The 18,344-nt window shown below is 43.3% G+C and overlaps 1 protein-coding gene across 4 annotated transcripts in view; it reads left to right on the forward strand.

Annotated features, from left to right (window-relative positions):
- Positions 1-13: 13 nt before the first annotated feature.
- Positions 14-18,344, forward strand: part of Stoml3 (stomatin like 3) — a 27,977-nt gene continuing 9,646 nt past the window's right edge. Inside the window, exons 1-4 of one of the 4 annotated variants that reach the window (XM_031373811.1) lie at positions 14-249; positions 6,870-7,072; positions 16,642-16,745; positions 16,826-16,898. In XM_031373811.1, the coding sequence (XP_031229671.1) occupies positions 7,033-7,072; positions 16,642-16,745; positions 16,826-16,898 (217 nt within the window). In that variant the 5' untranslated portion in view covers positions 14-249; positions 6,870-7,032. Of the gene's footprint in view, positions 250-819; positions 866-6,869; positions 7,073-13,635; positions 13,726-16,641; positions 16,746-16,825; positions 16,899-18,344 lie in introns of those variants that run through there. The other 3 variants (XM_031373812.1, XM_031373814.1, XM_031373813.1) reach the window with 3 other exon arrangements.

An 18,344-nucleotide genomic window follows, 5' to 3' on the forward strand; every position in this document is an offset into this window, starting at 1 on the left:
TGAATTTAGGTGAAACTCCATTTAGAATACTGATTGCCCAGTCCTTTAAGTGAGATCTTGGGAAAAAAGAAACAGACGATAAGCAACATTTGGGGCAGGCAGATCGTCTTCCTTCAAGCACAGACTGACACCAATTGCTGGAAGTTGCCCTTGGCTCTTTTTAAGTCCACATTCATATCAGTCTTACATGTGCTGGCCGTTGAGAAAATGGTTACTGACTGAGTGATCTCCATATAGCACGAATCTACTGTGAGTTAATACTTCTATCCTTTGGAAACCTTGAGCAGAAAGTGTGTGTCCAGTTCATCTTTTCAGTATGTTCCTGAGATGCTGTGTGCATTGGGTATGCAAAGGTTTAAAAAGTTTAGATAACATATTTTGGAATCATCACTGGGGGGCTGCCCTTATGTTTGTGCTTCACAAGCCTCTGAATAGTTAATCTGCTCAGCTGGAGGAGAAGCCAAGCTGAGGCTAAGAGTAGGTGAGATAAATCTGAGGTTTACTTACCCACTGCTGAGAGAATCCTTGGAGCAGGCTGCAGGGAGATGACCCTTACGACCCTTGCTTTGAGGGTCCAGGAAGACTGTAAAAAGTTGTTAAAGTCTTAAAATACAACTAATAACATTTGTGATGGATTGAATATGCTTGGCCCAGGGAGTGGCACTATGAAGAGGTGTGGCCTTCTGAGAAAAAGTGTGTCAATGTAGGAGTGGGTTTTAAGACCCTCTTCCTAGCTCCCTGGAGCCAGCCTTCTGTTTGCCTTCAGAACAAGATGTAGCGAGCACTCTCAGCTCCTCCTGCACCATGCCTGCCTGGATGCTGCCATGTTCTCACCATGAAGATAATGGACTGAACCTCTGAACCTGTAAGCCAGCCCCAGTTAAATGTCCTTTGTAAAAGTTGCCTTGGTCATGGTGTCTGTTCACAGCAGTAGAACTCAAACTAAGACAATGTTCTAGAAAAGGCCAAAAGCTTGAGGAAGTTGCCTACTAATCGTGTAGTTTAGTGGAATATAGGGAGTTAGTTTGAACACAGCTAAGAAGAGAGACATGCTCAGGGAAGTGAACTTAGTCATAATCCTCAATCTTGTGTTCATATAAAATACAGTTAGTGTCAGAATTTCAGTGAAGGTTTTACTCTAACTCAATGAAGGAGTCTTGTTAGTAAAGGTGACAAGGTATATCACTGGCTGGTCAAAAGATTAAACCTTAAACCTTAGCAAGTAAACTGGAAAGAGTAAAGTGTGCCCAGGTCCTTGTCTTCAGATAGGATATTATGTTACTCCTTTTTTTTTTTTTTTTAATTTAAGTACTTCTTTTAGAGATGCTTTAAAAAATTATGATTAAAGCTATAACTTCAGGCTTTTCCAGCTGTGCCCCAGTTCCTGAAATAAGGACTCTGAGACTGAGTTATTATGAACAAATGCCTAAGCCAAAAGCTTTCACTTATTCCTTGACTAGCTCTCAACTTAATGAACCCATTTACTCTTAAGTCCGGCCTAGAGGCTGGTTACCTCTTCTCAGGTTCATGCAACCACCTCCATCAGCATCTGTGCTGAAACTCTTCTCACACCTGAGTCTCTCCCAGAATCCTCTCTCCCTGCCAGAACTCCCGCTTCCTATTTCCTGCCTAAGCTAATAGGCCAGCAGCTTTTTTATTTAGGTAATTCTTCCATATGGTGCACAAGAGATTCTCTCTACATAAAACTAAAAGTCCTTGGTGTTTATAACTCAGTTGTTAAGAAAGGATGTTGAGGAGCTGGAAGTTCACTTCACCAGTTATGAGCACTTTCTGGTTTTGCAGATGATGTGGGTTCAGTTCCTAACACCAACAGCATAGCTCACAATCTTCCTCAACTCCAGCCCCCCTCCTCTCTCTCTCTCTTTCTCATTCACACACACACCAGTTTGAATTTTGCAAAGGTTATGATAACAGGCTTGTTAAGTAGAACATAAAATCTATCAGTACTATTTCTGGATGTTTATATCTTGGTTCTAGGGCAAAATGACACCCACGCAAAAACATCCATGATGGCATTATGTAATAACAACAACTTAAACTTGCTTCAAGTAAGTGAACAGAGGCCTGTACACTATCTATGAAGGAGTGCTGGATTTTAACAAGCATTGTTTTCTTTAAAAAAAAAATTTCCCTTCGTTTATACATATATGAGGGTTTGCCTGCCTGAATGTGTGTATATGTGTACCACTTACATGTAGTGTCCTCAGAGACCAGAAGAGGGCATCATATCCCTTGGGAAAAGTTATAGACAGTTGTGAGATGCTATTGAAAGACCCCATAGGGAGTTCCCACTCAAGTCCTGGGAGACATGCACCCGAAGAACACGACAGGCCATCTTGATGTAAAAAGCATGAGGCATTTTTATTTCAGAGTTCTGGTTCAACCCCCAATCTCACACAGGAGACCAGGAATTGACCCGAGGCCCAGAGGTTAGGGGCTTTTTATAGGAAAAAGGTCTGGGGAGACAAAGGAATTGGTGTGGCTATACATGATTGGCTATTTTGAATGTCGTTCGTGCAGATCAGAGTTGAGAATTCCTAAAAAAAGTGAAATTCCTAGCAAGAGGGGAGAGTGTTATTCAAAGTTCATACTGACCCTTAGCTAACACTTAAGAAAACCAAATGGCCCAGGGTCCATCACTCAATGTCTGGCCAGGCATGTTTCAGGCGCCTCGGCCGGGCACCTCACCTTATCTCTGAGATTTGCACTCCCCTGGTCAGCTTTTCCCTGGCCCAACCATCCTCTGGCCCCTGTGGTTTTCAGCAATCCTCTCTAACCCTGGTCTCAAATTTAACTCTTTCAATCCCAGGCTTATGTGGGCAAGTTCGTGTTGGATTTTTTTATTTTCTTTTCATTCTATGTTGGTGCTGGGAACTGAACCCAGATCCTCTGCAATATTGGCCAAGTGTACTTAACTGCTGAGCTATCTCTCCAGCCCTCAAAACCATTGTTTTCATATCAGAGTGTGAATTAACCTTGAAACATGGTACGTGTCATCAGTGAAGCCTACAAGGGGATTTTTATATAGGTCAAATTCAACTAAAACTAAATTACACATAGAAGAAAAAGCAAGGAAACAAAACTCCTGCTTCTGGTTATGGGAAGGTAGGGCTATGATGGGGAGGCAGGCTCATGAAGCTCCAGGGCTATCAGTGGTACTCCAGTTATGGAGTGGAACACCATGAACATGCTTATTCCATTAATATATACCTATAGAATCTATGTACATGTTACATATGTTATTTCACATGAGTCAGCACAACTTGCATCACAAAAGATCACTATTTAGCAGCTATTGGAAACTGAGTCAGGTCTGTCCAGGGAGAGATGTTTAATTAGCTGAGAGTTGGAAATATCACTTGGGGGTGAGATCTAGGCTAGCACTTCGGTGTATAAAGTCCTCTCTATAAGTATCCTCATACAATTAGGGACCAAATTTACTTAAACATATGAGTGTACCTAAGTATAAATAATGTGTACCATGGAAACAGTCATTGATCCTCCAAGAATGGAGAACAGTCCCTCAGGCAACAGCAAGTGCCTAACACATTGTACCTCTGAGTAGGAAATGCCAGAGAATGTTCCTGAATCAGGAGGCTGAAAGATGCGAGGCTTAGAAGGGACAGCCTCTAGTTAGAGGCTTCGTTCTTCCAAAGATGGTCACGTGGGAAAAAGAAAGCCTAAAAGTTGGACGTGCTTGCTATAAACCTCCAGGCTGATACCAGAGTCTGAGCATTTAAAAGCAGCTGGCCTCAGGATAAAACTTAAGTGAGTGCAAGGACAGATTGAGTAAAAGCTCCCAACAGCGAAATCTCCTATCATCCCCCATACTCCTCCATGATGACAGAGAGAATGTTGTTCCAGGCCTATCTGGGGTTTCTCTATACACAGAAAAAAACGGGCTCCCGTCCTGTTCCGCAGACCCCTCCATAGGGACTCGGCATTCATGACTTCAGCCACCATTGCTTTCTAGGTGGAGCTATTTGGAACACTTTGCAGGAAGAAGAAAAACAGCTGTTTAGTCATCTTCCAAGGGGACGCACAGTGAGTTCCCCTGAGGCTCTTTCTAGCAGCCCCTGGGAACAATTACTGTTTTTGTTTTGAATCTTGCATTTCCTTGAGTGGCAGCTACAAAATAAATGGCATTTATGGGAGAAATATATTAGGAAATAAGCTGAGCTAGAGCCTCTGCTGCATGACCACCGAGGGGCCAAGGGAAGGGTTGGTCCCATTTTAGGTACAAACTGAATATGGTTTGGGCATGGGAAAGGATGCAAACAGGAAGCTCTCCTATTGCTATTTGCATTGAATGTTCGTCTCGAAGGATGATGGCCAGACGATAGAGTAAAGAGTAAGAAGAAACAGGGAATCCACGCACCAGCAGAACAGAGCCAGGGAACACGTGACCTGGGCTTTATTGGGTTTTTTTTTCTTTCCTATTTTTTGTTTGTTTGTTTGTTCAGTTTTTCATGAGATTTTCAATATGCATCCCAAGCTGATCTGGGACTTTTGTGGTCTGACCCCACATTTGCCTCTGCCGTCTGAATGATGGCATTACATGCTTACATCATCATGCTCCGCTCTTAAATTTTCAAATGTATAAGCTGGGCAGTGGTGGCACGTGCCTTTAATCCTAGCACTTGGGAGGCAGAGGCAGGCAGATTTCTGAGTTCGAGGCCAGCCTGGTCTACAGAGTGAGTTCCAGGACTGCCAGGGCTAAACACAGAGACCCTGTCTCCAAAAACAAAAAACAAAAAAACAAAACAACAATAAACAAACAAACCAAAAAAAAAAAAAAGGATGATAGCCGTCACTTATCTTCAACAAGACTCCACTTAAACACTGACAGCATCTGAATGAGTCTCACTTGGGTAACTTGTTGGTAAATTCTATTATGTCCATTCCACAGATGGAAGTCAAATGTTAGGTCACGTGGCTAATACAGGGCGAGTAAGAGTTTCTTCTGATGCCAGAAGCTCCAAGCTGCTTTCTCAGCCCCTGTGAGTTTGGCATAGCTTCCTCACAGAGCAGTGGAATGAAGGAAGGTGTAGGCTAGACAGGCACCCCCCCCCCACACCCCCGTGTGGGCTTGCTCATGTTTCTGCAGGAATCTGGTTATCTGGACCTAGCCACCTTCCCTGAAATTCTAAAATCCCACATTTATTCATGTGAGAGCCATAGCTGAGGTTGCCGAAGAGACACAAAGTTGGTAAAACTAACCAAGGTGTGGGAAACATTTAAAGATGTTTCTACTAGAATGAAAACAACTGGACAGGTGGAGAAAGAAAAAGTAGAGAGTGCAGATGGGCAAAGCTGTTGATTTGTCCTGTTCTGTACACAGATGGAAGCAAATACTTAAATTATTGATGTAGGGGAGGGATAATTTTACTATGGCGCTTGGTGATAGGAGTCAGGGACAAAAGGGAATCCTGGGCCATGTCCTTTCTTTTAGTTTGATAAACACTTTGACTGACTGTAAGCAACTCAGCAGGAAAGGGTTAATTTCTGCATACAGCTCACAAACCACAGGAAGTCAGGGCAGAAAGTCACAGTAGGAACTGAGGTAAGGAACACAGAGGAACACTACTTACTGGCTTGCTCTCCATGGCTTGCTCTACCTTCTCTCTGATACAACCAGGCCTGCCTGCCCTGGAGTAGCAACCACCACAGCGGCCAGGGACCCTCCCCCACTCCCCCAGCACCCACCACTCCCACCCTAGCCCCAGCAGAGCAATCATTCATTAATCAGGAAAATGCCTCCACAGACTTACCTACAGGACAATTTGAAAGGCATCTTTCTCTTTCTGGTGTTCTCTGTTCCCAGATGGCCCTAGCTGTCAAATAAATAAACAAGTAAATAGATAAATAAATAATGACTGACCAGCACAGCCAGGAAGCTGAAGCTCTGCATCTCTGTCATCCCATTACTTACTTATTCACTGGACAGACACCTGGTGGACATCAACTCTGGCCTGTGGTGCTCCAGACTTCCTGGTGTGGGAAGGGCATAGTCTATTTACTCTCTGCATGCAAACCTAGGGTTAGGCAGGGGCCAGCATGCCATTTCTTTAAAGGAGCATATGGAATTGAAAGTTCTACAGTCCATGTAGGCTCTGTCCCAGCCAGTCACAGTCACCGTACTGGGATAGTGCAAAAGCATCAATACAGGAAGGAATGGACATGGTTGTGCACAGCAGCAGTTTACTTAAAGCAAGCAGGCAGGAGGCCAAACCTGGCTGGTCTAGAAGAAAAGGCAGAGGAGAGTCGAGCATCGTGTTTACATTTATAAGTGCAAAAGTCCTGAGGCAGGAGCTTTAAAGGGAGGTGGCAGTACCTCCTGCCTGAAATCTTAGCACTGAGGGCAGGGGAGGGGGAAGTATTAAGGCAGGAGAATTCCTGGGAGTATGGGTTAGAATGAGACGCATCTGAAGACAAGCAACTAAAAACTTTAGAAGGATTGATACTCGGTGGGAGGGGAGTGTCAGAAAAGGGAAGGACTGACCCTGTACTTTCAGACTTTGCCTGGGACACCAATGACATTAGTCTCAACTGTTTGTCAATTATTGGGTAACCTTAAGGATAAAACAGGATTAGAACTGCATTTGAAAGTTTTCTTACTGCAGTGTGTTGGATGAATTAGGTTACATTATTGTCTTATAACACCTGAGGACATATATATCAGAGAATGAGTTACACAGGGGCTTAGCGATGTTTTATAATAAGTGAATGATACAGGAATCACACAGCATCTAGGAAGCAGCCCCTGGCAGGAGGTGCTCTCCTTTTGCCTCTTCTCTTTGAGCAAAGACAGTGTGATGTCAGGGAAGGTGCTTTGTTTATGTTTCTAGGCTTCTTGCACCAGGGTTACTACTCCTCAGGGTGTATGCCAAGGAGAGGGAGCCTCTCTTGCACCGTCTTCCTCTCCACACACCCCTGAGCTGATGCCTGCTGCCAGGCTTGAATCCCAGCCCAGGACCCTCTGCAAGATTTGAAAAGCATTTCAAGAATGAGATGGATTCACCCGAGAAACTAGAGAAGAACAATTTAGTAGGTAGGTTCCTTCCTCCTCTCTGAGTGCTAACTGTCCACATGTTAATCAGAGAAGGGCTGGGGCACTGGAGAGCTGGGACATCATCACGGTGTACCCACTGAAACAGACCTGAACTGGGTATACTTGTAACCGTGCACTCTGAAGGTTGAGGCTAGAGAATCGCTGTGAGTTCAAGGCTTACCTGGGCTATGTAGCAAGACCCTGTCACAAAGAGAGAGAGGTTGAGAGAGAGGGGAGGGAGGCTTCAATTTTATTTAGAACCCCTTGCTTCACATTCGATATTTCCACTAGTTTTATTTGCTTTTTGGACAGTGGTCTGTAACTTGTTCTCCAGCATTCCTGTTACAAGAGGCACGTGTTTATCTTTGCATGGATTGCCTCATCTTACATAGCCAAGAGGCTGACTCTCATCCTCTTCGAGTGTATCTGGTGATGCTATGATTTAGAGAAAAGTCTGCTTAAGCTACATAATTTCAGATAAATGGAGAGAAGTTGAGAAAGTAAGACTTAGCCCTTAAGGACCAAGTAATTTGCTTAGTTTTAATGACTGGGATGAATTGGAAAGTATTTGGTTGTTGTTACCTTCTCAGATCTGATAAGTATGAGGGAAGTCCTCAATATCGGTTTACAAGTGGGTCTTGGAGAGTTTAGGGACTGGTTAAAGTGATGGCAGGACTGGGGGCAGTTTGGGGACTGTTTGTGCATGGGATTTAATCTGTGCTTGGTAACCTTCAGTTGCCAAAATCCTATTTTAAGTTGGAAGTTGAGAAAGAATCTGGTATTACTAACTCAGAAAAGAAAATAGACAATTACCCAAATTGGAAAACGGTCTTTTCTCTGGAAGTAGCATATTAAGACTGAGAGCCTGCAAGCATTAAGCATCATTTGAAAGATCCTTGTAACTCAGGCTGCCACTGAACTGCCAGCCTTTGCCTCCTAAGTATTGGGATTGCAGGCATGCAAGCACTGTGCTCTTTTCCTTCTTTTAGTACTTTTTTTAAGAGTCAAGTTCTCAGTATTGAAAAATTCAACTCTCATCTCATAAGGAGTAAAAGACAATTTATTGCCAGGTCTTGCATAGCCTTGGTAGGAAAGAATGACATGGTTCCTGTCTGCCCCTGGGACAGGGCCAGCAGGTGTGAGACTCCACGAATGTCCATGGGCATAAGGCTTTTTTGTATCATAATGTACATATTCTACATTCCTCCTTCAAGGAACATCCTCCCTGTTACCAATGACTCCATGTTAGTCAGAGACAACATGAGTCAGGGATGCAAAGGTGTAGCTGAAGTCTCAGCAAAATGGTACATGCTTCGGGAGGGATAGCTCTTAAGGCTACATAAAGAAACTCTAAAAAAAATGGATTCAAAGATATATAATTTCTCAAAAAATAAGGGTGCAATATGAATTATATGAGGGGCTTCATGAACCTAAAGGAACAAAAGCAGCTGCACTGTGAACCAACTTGTCAGAAAGATACTAAAGAAGGAGATAAAGAGATTTAGGGAGTGGTGATTGCAGGAAATCCCACCCAGCTAAGCTTTTTTTCTTTATGCTTTCAAAGGTAAATCGATTCCTGAGTTCAGAGTTGGTCTGGGACAGAGCAAGGTTAGGCCCAGCTGTGATAGAAATGGTCCTTTCAGTGCAGGGTCCTACCCTGCTAGCTCGGTGTCTGTGTTAAAAAGACAGATCTCTAAATTCTTTTGTAATTTGTTAAAAGAAAATGTGTGCTTGCTGTCCCCTAATAATTACGGGACTGGCATCATGGGATGCTGATTCATAGGGTAAACAAAAGGGAACCTGGAGTAAATGACTGGATTGATATGTCAAATAAAAGACTGGGCTTAGGATCTGCAGAAGGTGAACTATCCAGAGAATTTTTTAGAATAGCAAGGGAGAACTGCTTGGAAAACTGTCTCCAGAAGAACATAGAGAGATCTCCAGAGAAAGCAGAACTGAGAGAAGGCAGACTGGAAAGCCGTCTCCAGCAGAGCATAGGCGGCCAGCTTGGACCCATGATTAGACTTCAGTCCTTTGTTTCATTCCTCCCAAACACCCCTTCCTCAGAACCCCTCTCCAAGCCAAAGTCGGTCATTGCAGGTTTTTTTTTTTTTTTTTTTTTTTTTTTTTTTTTTTTTTGAGCCAAATTTGAGTGAACTGTCCTAAATGATACGTTCCACTATGGAAAGGGTTTTATGGAATGGTTTTGTAAAGAAGTTTTTTATAGTTACAGTGAAAAAAGAAATTCCTAAACCAAGACATTTCCTAAGTACATTGGTAGGAACATCAGGCAGGCAGGCAGGCAGGCAGATAGAGTAGGAGTGAGGTGAGGAGTAGAGGTGAGATGTATAATCTGTTAATGGCCTCAATCCGAAAGGTTTGACCTGAATTCACACTAATATTGGGACAGGCACAGAGGTGGGCTATGAATGGGTATAAGGGAGATGAAGAGAGCACAATTTAATTTTGCCTCTGCACTTATACATTCTGGACTCAGAAACTCTTCACAATTAAAAAAACAAACAAACAAACAAAAACGCTAATCCATTGATCAACCTATGAGGCTTTTGGTGGGGGGACGAGGACTTCATGCTTTATATCTCAAGTTGGCCATCCTTCTGCTTCAGCCTCTTCAGTGTTCGTATCACAGCTGTGCCCTATGCTGTACCTCACCTTTTTTTTTTTTTTAAGATTTATTTATTATGTAAGTACACTGTAGCTGTCTTCAGATACACCAGAAGAGGGCGTCAGATCTCATTACTGGTGGTTGTGAGCCACCATGTGGTTGCTGGGATTTGAACTCTGGACCTTCGGAAGAGTAGTCGGTGCTCTTAACCCACTGAGCCATCTCACCAGCCCTGTACCTCACCTTTTAAACAAGTGGTTCCTGGAGGATTCTGGTTTCTGGGTAACAGGGTGAGACAGCACCTGAGCAGAGGGCACAACTGAAGCTACCTCATCAGTGAGGTCTCAGGGTGGCCGTAGTTTTTTTTTAGTCTGGATCTTTTAATCAAACGATAAACTTGTACTCTTACAGAAGAAACGGGATTGGCTTGTGTTTCCTGTGCTTTTCAAAATTGATGTAAAATGCACTGTGGTTCTTCTTCTGAGACTTAGAGACCGAGCTTGCCCTTCTGCTCCAACTCCAGCACTGTTAGGAGCTAGTGTTACCTAGTCTTTCTAGCAATTCAGAGATGTGTGCTCACTCGCAATGGTGAGGGAGTTGAATAGCTGAGTCTTCGCCATCACTCCCGCCTGAGCCTCTGGTTTTTTCCCAAAGCCCTGTGTGTGCCACTGTAACTCCAGCCCATGATCCACAAGGGCAGGTTGGAGTCCTCTGAAGATAAGATGGCATTTATCCCATGGCAGTGCTACACATCAGAGCTTCCCACATTCAGAAACTCTGAGGCCAGTCAAACACTTGCCAGCACACGACTGTGTACTCACTGTCCTGCCTCTCTCCGTTTCACTAAAGAGTTAACTGGAATCAGACATCTAAGCCTTAAGTGTTCCTCCCAGGATCAACACTGCATCTCACTGGGGCAGTTTGTAAGAACTGTGGGCTCCAGTGTGCCATCACTTAGATCCATGAAATCTTGGTACTCCAGGTATGTCTGGGTTTGAGAAGTTGCATCCAAACCAATTCCCAGGGGTGAGTGAAGTCATCAGGTTGAAACCACTTTGAGTCTCTGCGTTCCTTTTGGCAAATGTATATAACTTAAAGTTGTTCTTTGGTGAAAGCTCTTTGCCTGTTTTGGAGGAACAGGCAGGCAGGAAAGATGAATTACAGCTGCCAAAACATACTGTTACCCTTAGGGTTTTATGCTGGATTTTATATCTGGTGACTGAAGGCTGTGCACAGAAAGAGCCTAGAAGCTACCAGATTTCCACTTTACCCACTGTGACTTAATAGGATAGGAAACAAAGAAGAAAAGGAGGGGTAAAGAGAGGAGGAGGAAGAACATTTACTAGCCGTGAAATTTTTATTTAAAGTTTTCTCTATAAAAGTCTAAATAAGGTAAAATTAAGAAAACAGAATTGGGGGCCAGAGAGATGGATCAATTTTTGGAAGCACTGGCCGCTTTTGAAGAGAATCTCAATTCGGTTCCCAGAATCCACATAGTGGTTTACCACCGTCTGTAACTCCAGTTCCAGGGCATTCGGCGCCCTCTTCTGGCCTCCTCAAACACAGCATGCACTCAGTGCACATACATGCATGAAGACAAATGCCCAAATGCATAAAATAAAAATAAAACCTTTTTTGAAAAAAACAATAAAAAGCAACAAAATATTTAAAAAATTAAGAACCACTATATTTTCACAACTCAGAAACTCATGTTTTCATTTTGTTCCAGAATTCTTTTTATGCATACATCTGTACCAATTAGTATCCCGTTAGCCAAATAGTTTTATACCAGGCCTTTTTTTTTTTTTTGCTGTTAAAATCCTATAATAATTCTCACATACTTTTATAAACTGTAACAACATATGCATGTGGGCTGGAGATGCATCTCAATGGACAGAGCATGTGCCTAGCATACACAAAGCCCCAGAGCCAATCTTCAGCATGTGTGAGGGTGTACACTCGTAACCCCAATACTTGGCAGGTAGAGGAAGGGGAATCAGAAGTTCACAGTCATCTCAATTTCATATTAGTTTAAAGCCATCCATGAGATCCCACCATGATGAATTAATACAATGTATGCAAAAATATAATATTGTTTATCTGTCAGAATGTTTGCTATTTGCAGTGGTATACATGAAAGTGTTGTGAGGCTATCTGGAGATAAACCTTAAGGACAAAATATCTGTGCTTGGTATCAGAGTTGTTGTTTCAGACAGAGAGGCCTGGAAGCACGGGAGTATGGGGACAAGGGAGAATGACACAGAGACACATTCTTTCATTATTTTCTCATAATTATGTGGGGGTGAGCTACAGGAAGGCAGGAACATGAAGGAGAAAATGCAATGGCTTCTGGTTCTTGGGTTAATTAAGTCTCACGAGACAGAAGCTTTTCTGCTGGATCATTATTTCCGACAAGAACTTCTAACAGACCCATTAGTCTAACCTGCAGTGCAGACTCATTCTGAGACCTCAAAGTGGGTCAGAGTGGACCCTCACTCACCCATTGGCTTCGACTGTGCCAGGAGGGACTAGGAACAGAAGACCCCCTTTCAAAGCACTAAGTCTTCACAGAGAAGGCACGGGATGCAGCTAAAATTCACAGTGAACTCTAGAGTACACAAGGGTAATAGTGATGGTGGTTATAGGAGGACCTTTCTAGAAGAAAAGGTGATGTTTGAGCTGAGCACTAAGGTAGGTGAACACAGGGGTCATAAGTGGGAATGAAGCATGCAGATATGTGCAAAGGGACAGGCCTACAGAAAACTTTCTATGGACCCATGTTTGCATCCCCAGAACTGTAGAGACCATCGAAAGCTCAGCTATTGATGGTCAGGAGCATGGGTGCCAAGCCTGGCCTGCTGAGTGGCACTGCTGCATTTTCATTAACAGTGGGGCCAGGGCTCTGGAGGGAGGAGCCCATGAGGAGGGGCACTCACAGTGTTTGTCCCAACTAACTCTGAGTTAGAAGGTTCTATTGCTGTGATTGAGATGGGGTGTTGCTATGTAGCCAGAATGAACTACAACTCACTGACCTGGCTCAGAGGCACATGTGCTAGGGTTATCAGCATGAACAACTTTGCACAATTCTAAATGGGCAGTTCTAAACTTTCTTCTCCCCCTCCTCCCCCTCTTGCTCCTCCTCCTCCCACTTTAACTCCTTTTCCACCTCCTCCTCCTCCTCCTCCCACTTCTCCTCTTTCCCTTCTCCCTCCTCCTCCTCTTCCCCTTCCCCCTCCTGCTTCTTTTGCTTCTTTTGCTTCTTCTTCACCTTCTTTCCCACCCACAGTTCCTTCTCCTCTTTCTCTTCCTCCTTCCTCCCCTCTCTGTGTCTGTCTGTCTATCTATCTATCTATCTATCTATCTATCTATCTATCTATCTATCTACCTATCTATCTATCTATCTTCCAAAGGTTAGAGTATGGGAGGATGGCACAATAGGTAAATGCTTGCTGTGCAAGTGCAAGCACATGAGTGTGGATGCCCAGAATCCATGTGAAGGCCTGGTGATATTGCATGTGCCTCTAATCCTAACCCCAGTGCTGATGGGAAGCAGACAAAGACTGCAGGATCTCTGGGAGTAGAGATACTCACCAGTAAGTGTTACTGAAATGGCTAGCTCAAGATTCAGTGAAAAATCCTATCTCAAAACATGAGGACAGAATAACAGACACCAACTATCAACCTCAGTTCTGCAAAAATGCATGTACAGGCATGTGCATGCACATACACATGCATGCAACACTCAAAACCCTGGACAACTGCCATGATTTTCCCACCCAGGGAAAATCTAAACTCCTTTACATAGTGACTCCTCCCAACACTCTGCTGTTGTAATCTTTCGGCAGAGGAGAGTGCTCATGTCGGATCAAATCAACTGACCATCGTGGTGTTGCTGGCTTTGGTGTTCAGCTGTCTTAGTTAGAATATGTGGCCGTCTGACCCAAGACCTGGCTTTTCAGCTCCGCTCACATCCTGTCTGCCCATGGGCTAGTCCTGCTAGTAGCCTTCTGTGCTGCTCTCTGAGCAGGTAGGCCAAGCCTTGATTTTCCATTTCAGAACTAATTGGATCTTAGGTTTTATTTGGATCTCCTGTCTTTATGCGATGTTTAAAAAAATTAAACATGGTATAAAATGACAGTGAGCATGAGGCTTAAAGGTTTATTTGGGAGATTAAAAATTCAAAGGGACAATGGACAGACTATGTATAAAGTGAGAATTCTGTGAGCTCTGAGGCAAACAGCACAGGAGAGCAAACTCTACTTGCAATAGATACCACAGGAAGTTGCCCATCCTACGACCCACAGGAGAACAGATTGTCACCTCTAGTGATGAACATGTATATGTAAATACCCAGAAATTTGCCTGTAAAGACAAACACAAATCAATGACAATCATTTTTCTTCTCTAGATGAATGTGGATCTGAGAAGGAGGTATTTAGAGGGAACTTAAGTCCTAAGCTTCGAGTTTTTCCAGTGGGAATTCATGTACAGGCATGTATTAACACTAAAAACCAATAGCAACTAGGATATAGTAATCATTCTTTGAGTATACAAGCACCCAATGTCTTATATTTTATTTAAAGCTTGTATTACATTTATTTATATGTGGACGCATCCACATGCCACAGCACAGACATGGAGGTCAGAGGGCAACTTACAAGAGTTGGTTCTTTCTTTCCAACTTGTGTGTCCCCAAAATTGAACTCAGGTCACCAGGTGTGTGTCCCCTGAGCCATTTCACCAGACCCAGAGTGTCTTTTTATCCCATATGGATACATCAGATTCCCCTCAGAGCAGCTGCATGACTTCAGAGGCTGGAACTTCAGAAATTTTAGTTTTAGAGTAGGCAGGCAAGCCATTTGTGTTTGTAATGTAATCTTACATGATTTGGACCCTGTATAGAATACTCACTAAAACTCTATTAATTAAGCTTTGGGTTGGGCGTAGTAACACACACCTTTAATTCCCACACTCAGGAGGCAGAGGCAGTCCATGAGTTTGAGACCAGTCTGGTCTACATAGAAAGTTCTAGTTCCAGGACAGCTAGACCTACATAAAAACATGTCTAAATAAATAAATAAATAAATAAGAAAGAAAAGAGAAAAGAAATAAAGGGTTTTAATAATAAATAAATCTCTAAAATGAGGATAATTTCTCCCATGAAGTCTGAAAGAATCTGGAGCTCAGGCCTAGCAGAAGGAGGCACATGTGCTACTGGAGAGGAGAGGTTGGCTTATACTCCTTCAGGGACATTGGCTATTGATTAGATTATACATCTCTTTATTCTAACTAGTACAGTAATGCACATGCATGCACACATACATGCATGCACATGTGCAAAGATGCTTAAACACTTGCATCAGATAATTGCATAGAAGCAAACCCCAGACCTCTCTTAAATAAATTATATATATATATATATATATATATATATATATATATATATATATATATATATATACCTCACCTGCCAGTGTACCAGTGGAAGGAAGAAGGTGACCTTGGTAGATGAATGAGGGGGAGACAGTGATGACCAGAGTCTCTAACAGGAGCAGCAAGGCGGCTGGGGTTGCCAGGATGGTGGTATCTAGCAAATACAATTAGTTCAAGTGGATGTGATTCTGTCAGAAGAGATTTGGAGATGAAAATGGAGGTAGAGGCCAAGGAAAAGGGACTAGTCAAAGGAGGACTGCAAAGGAGACAAAATGATGGTGACTATAAAGAATTCTAACATGAGAGGGCTGACTAGGTATGCACATTTTATGAACAAAACATTACAATTGTCAGGACTGAAGCTACAAGGCATTCAGTGATTGAGGTCAGACTTGAAATCAGTTTCCTCTGACACAAAGCAATTAGACAAATCCCTAGATTTTTGTACCCATTTGTAAAGTGGGAATAATAGTACACACACACACACACACACACACACACACACACATACACACAGAAACAGATACAAACACACACAGAGACAGAGAGATACAAACATACAGACATATACAAACATACAGATGCACAGATATATATACACAGACACATACAAATGCACACATACATGCATACAGGTTATATATACACACATGTAGATACACATATATACATATATATACATACAGAGACACACACAGCAGACACATGCACACACAAATACATGCACACATATAGATACATAGACACATACACAAACATGCACACAGACACAGGTACACACACAGACACAGGCACATACACACATGCACACACACACACACATTAATGCATAGGTCAGGACTATATAAACATAGTATCATTTAGTCTTCATTGAATCTTCCAAGGTAAATAACTTCTACCTGGATCTTACTGACGGAGAAAAGAGACGCAGAGAGCCTCTTTTGGAATTGTCTGTGTAAAGCTCTGGAGTCAGTACTTGAGAGACTTTGCATAGAAACTCACACCCAAGGGTTCTAAGGCTTTCTCCCACATGCACACTGCCCTCCTCTCTAGGGATAATAGCACCTCCTGACCTATCTCAGGGCTTGTTTTGAACTTCATCTGGAGAACCAAGGGCCCCAAGAATCCAATGGCTCTGATATGAGTGGTTCATGGTCATGTTCCAAGACATCTTTTCATGATTGGATAATGATAAACCATGCTGGTCATATGAATAACGTAATACTGGTGATCGCTGTTGATTGCTGAGTGGCTTCTTGGAAGGGGCAGATTGGCTTAATTTCTAAGTACCGCCACAAAACATTCTGCATGTGTGGTGTGTACATGGAAGTGGACAGCGGCAGGGATGAAGTGGGGGTGCTCTACATCTGTGTGCAACTAGATTTACGGTGTGGATAGACTCCTACCAGGCTTGGGCAGTGTCAGGACATACTGCCTCCTCATATGTGCTGCCTGAGAGCTTTGCTAAGAATCACTTCGATTACAAGCTTGCTTCTCTCTCACTTCCCAGGCACCAACAAAAGCCGACTCGGTGTGTGTGGTTGGATTCTGTTTTTCCTTTCCTTTCTACTGATGCTCATTACCTTCCCGATCTCAATATGGATGTGCCTGAAGGTAATGCCCTGGGAAATAAACGGGTATCATCCTGTAAACTGACAGGAAGGAAGACTAAAGACTCTCCCTTATTCTCTCAGATCATTAAGGAGTACGAGCGTGCTGTCGTCTTCAGGCTGGGACGCATCCAAGCTGATAAAGCCAAGGGACCAGGTACGGCAGAGGCTATGGACGTTTGTTACTACCACTACCGCTACCAGGGGATTCTAATGAGGGTCCAAGAGAAAAACCTAGAAAGCAGGAGACCTTATGTTTTAGGCAGTGGACAGTTGTTGCTTCGGACAACATGTTAATGGGAGAGACCATGAGCTTGAGCATTCTGAAATATGAACCTGCTTTATAACTCACACCCTGAGTAGCCCAATAAATGGATTATATTGACTGGATGTCATTTATTCCCAGGGCTGTGATAAGCCAGGTCTAGGGAACAAGGAAAAGAGTAAATGGGCCCTGTGGACCATTAAACTACTCACAGGGACTATTCAAGGAGCTGGATTTTATTATCTTTTGAAAGAACACACACACACACATATACATATATATGTATAACATATGTATAAAACATTTATCAACACATCAGTGCTAGAGACTACCAATAAAGAATAACCAAACTCCCCCTCCCTCTCTCTCTCTCCCTCTCCCTCTCCCTTTCTCTCCCTCTCTTTCTCCCTCTCCCTTTTTCCCTTTCTCCCTTTCTCCCTCTCTCCCTCTTTCCCTCTCCTTCTTTCTCTCTCTTCAGTCTGATGGGCCCAAGATTACAAGTTAATCCTGGAGCAGGGCAGGGACAGAGGCAGAGTAGCTACCAGAAAAGAATGTGTCCCTCTTAAATGAATTCTCCCAAAAGATTTCTCTGCTAAGAGTCCCAGGATAATAAACCCCGTCATGCAGGTCCCTAGGGCTAATGGGTTACCTCAGAACGTCACAAGGGCCACAGGGAAACAAGCCAAATTGCTAACACTTCTGCAAATAGCAAATTATCCTTTACTAATAAAACTGTTAATGAGAAAAGCAGCCATATCTAGCACTCATGGGTGCCTGGCATGGTCCTAGGCACTGTGCTGGTATTGGCTGATGTGGAACTCAAGTAGTTCTCAAGAACTTGAGATTGCCGGGCAGTGGTGGCGCACACCTTTAATCCCAGCACTTGGGAAGCAGAGGCAGGTGGATTTCTGAGTTTGAGGCCAGCCTGGTCTACAGAGTGAGTTCCAGGACAGCCAGGGCTACACAGAGAACCCTGTCTCGGAAGAAAAAAAAACAAACTTAGGATTAACCACCAACCACACACACACACACACACACACACACACACACACACACACACACACATACACACACTCACACACACTCACACACACTCACACACACATACACACACACTCACACACACTCACACACATACACACACTCACACACACACTCACACATACACACACTCACACACACACACACCCACACACATTCACACACACACACACTCACACATACACACATATACACACATACATACACACATATACATACACACTCACATACACACACTCACACACACTCATACACACATACACACAGTCACACACACACTCACTCACACACACACAC

This window comes from Mastomys coucha, unplaced genomic scaffold, assembly GCF_008632895.1.
Source record: "Mastomys coucha isolate ucsf_1 unplaced genomic scaffold, UCSF_Mcou_1 pScaffold16, whole genome shotgun sequence".
Lineage (NCBI taxonomy): Eukaryota > Metazoa > Chordata > Mammalia > Rodentia > Muridae > Mastomys > Mastomys coucha.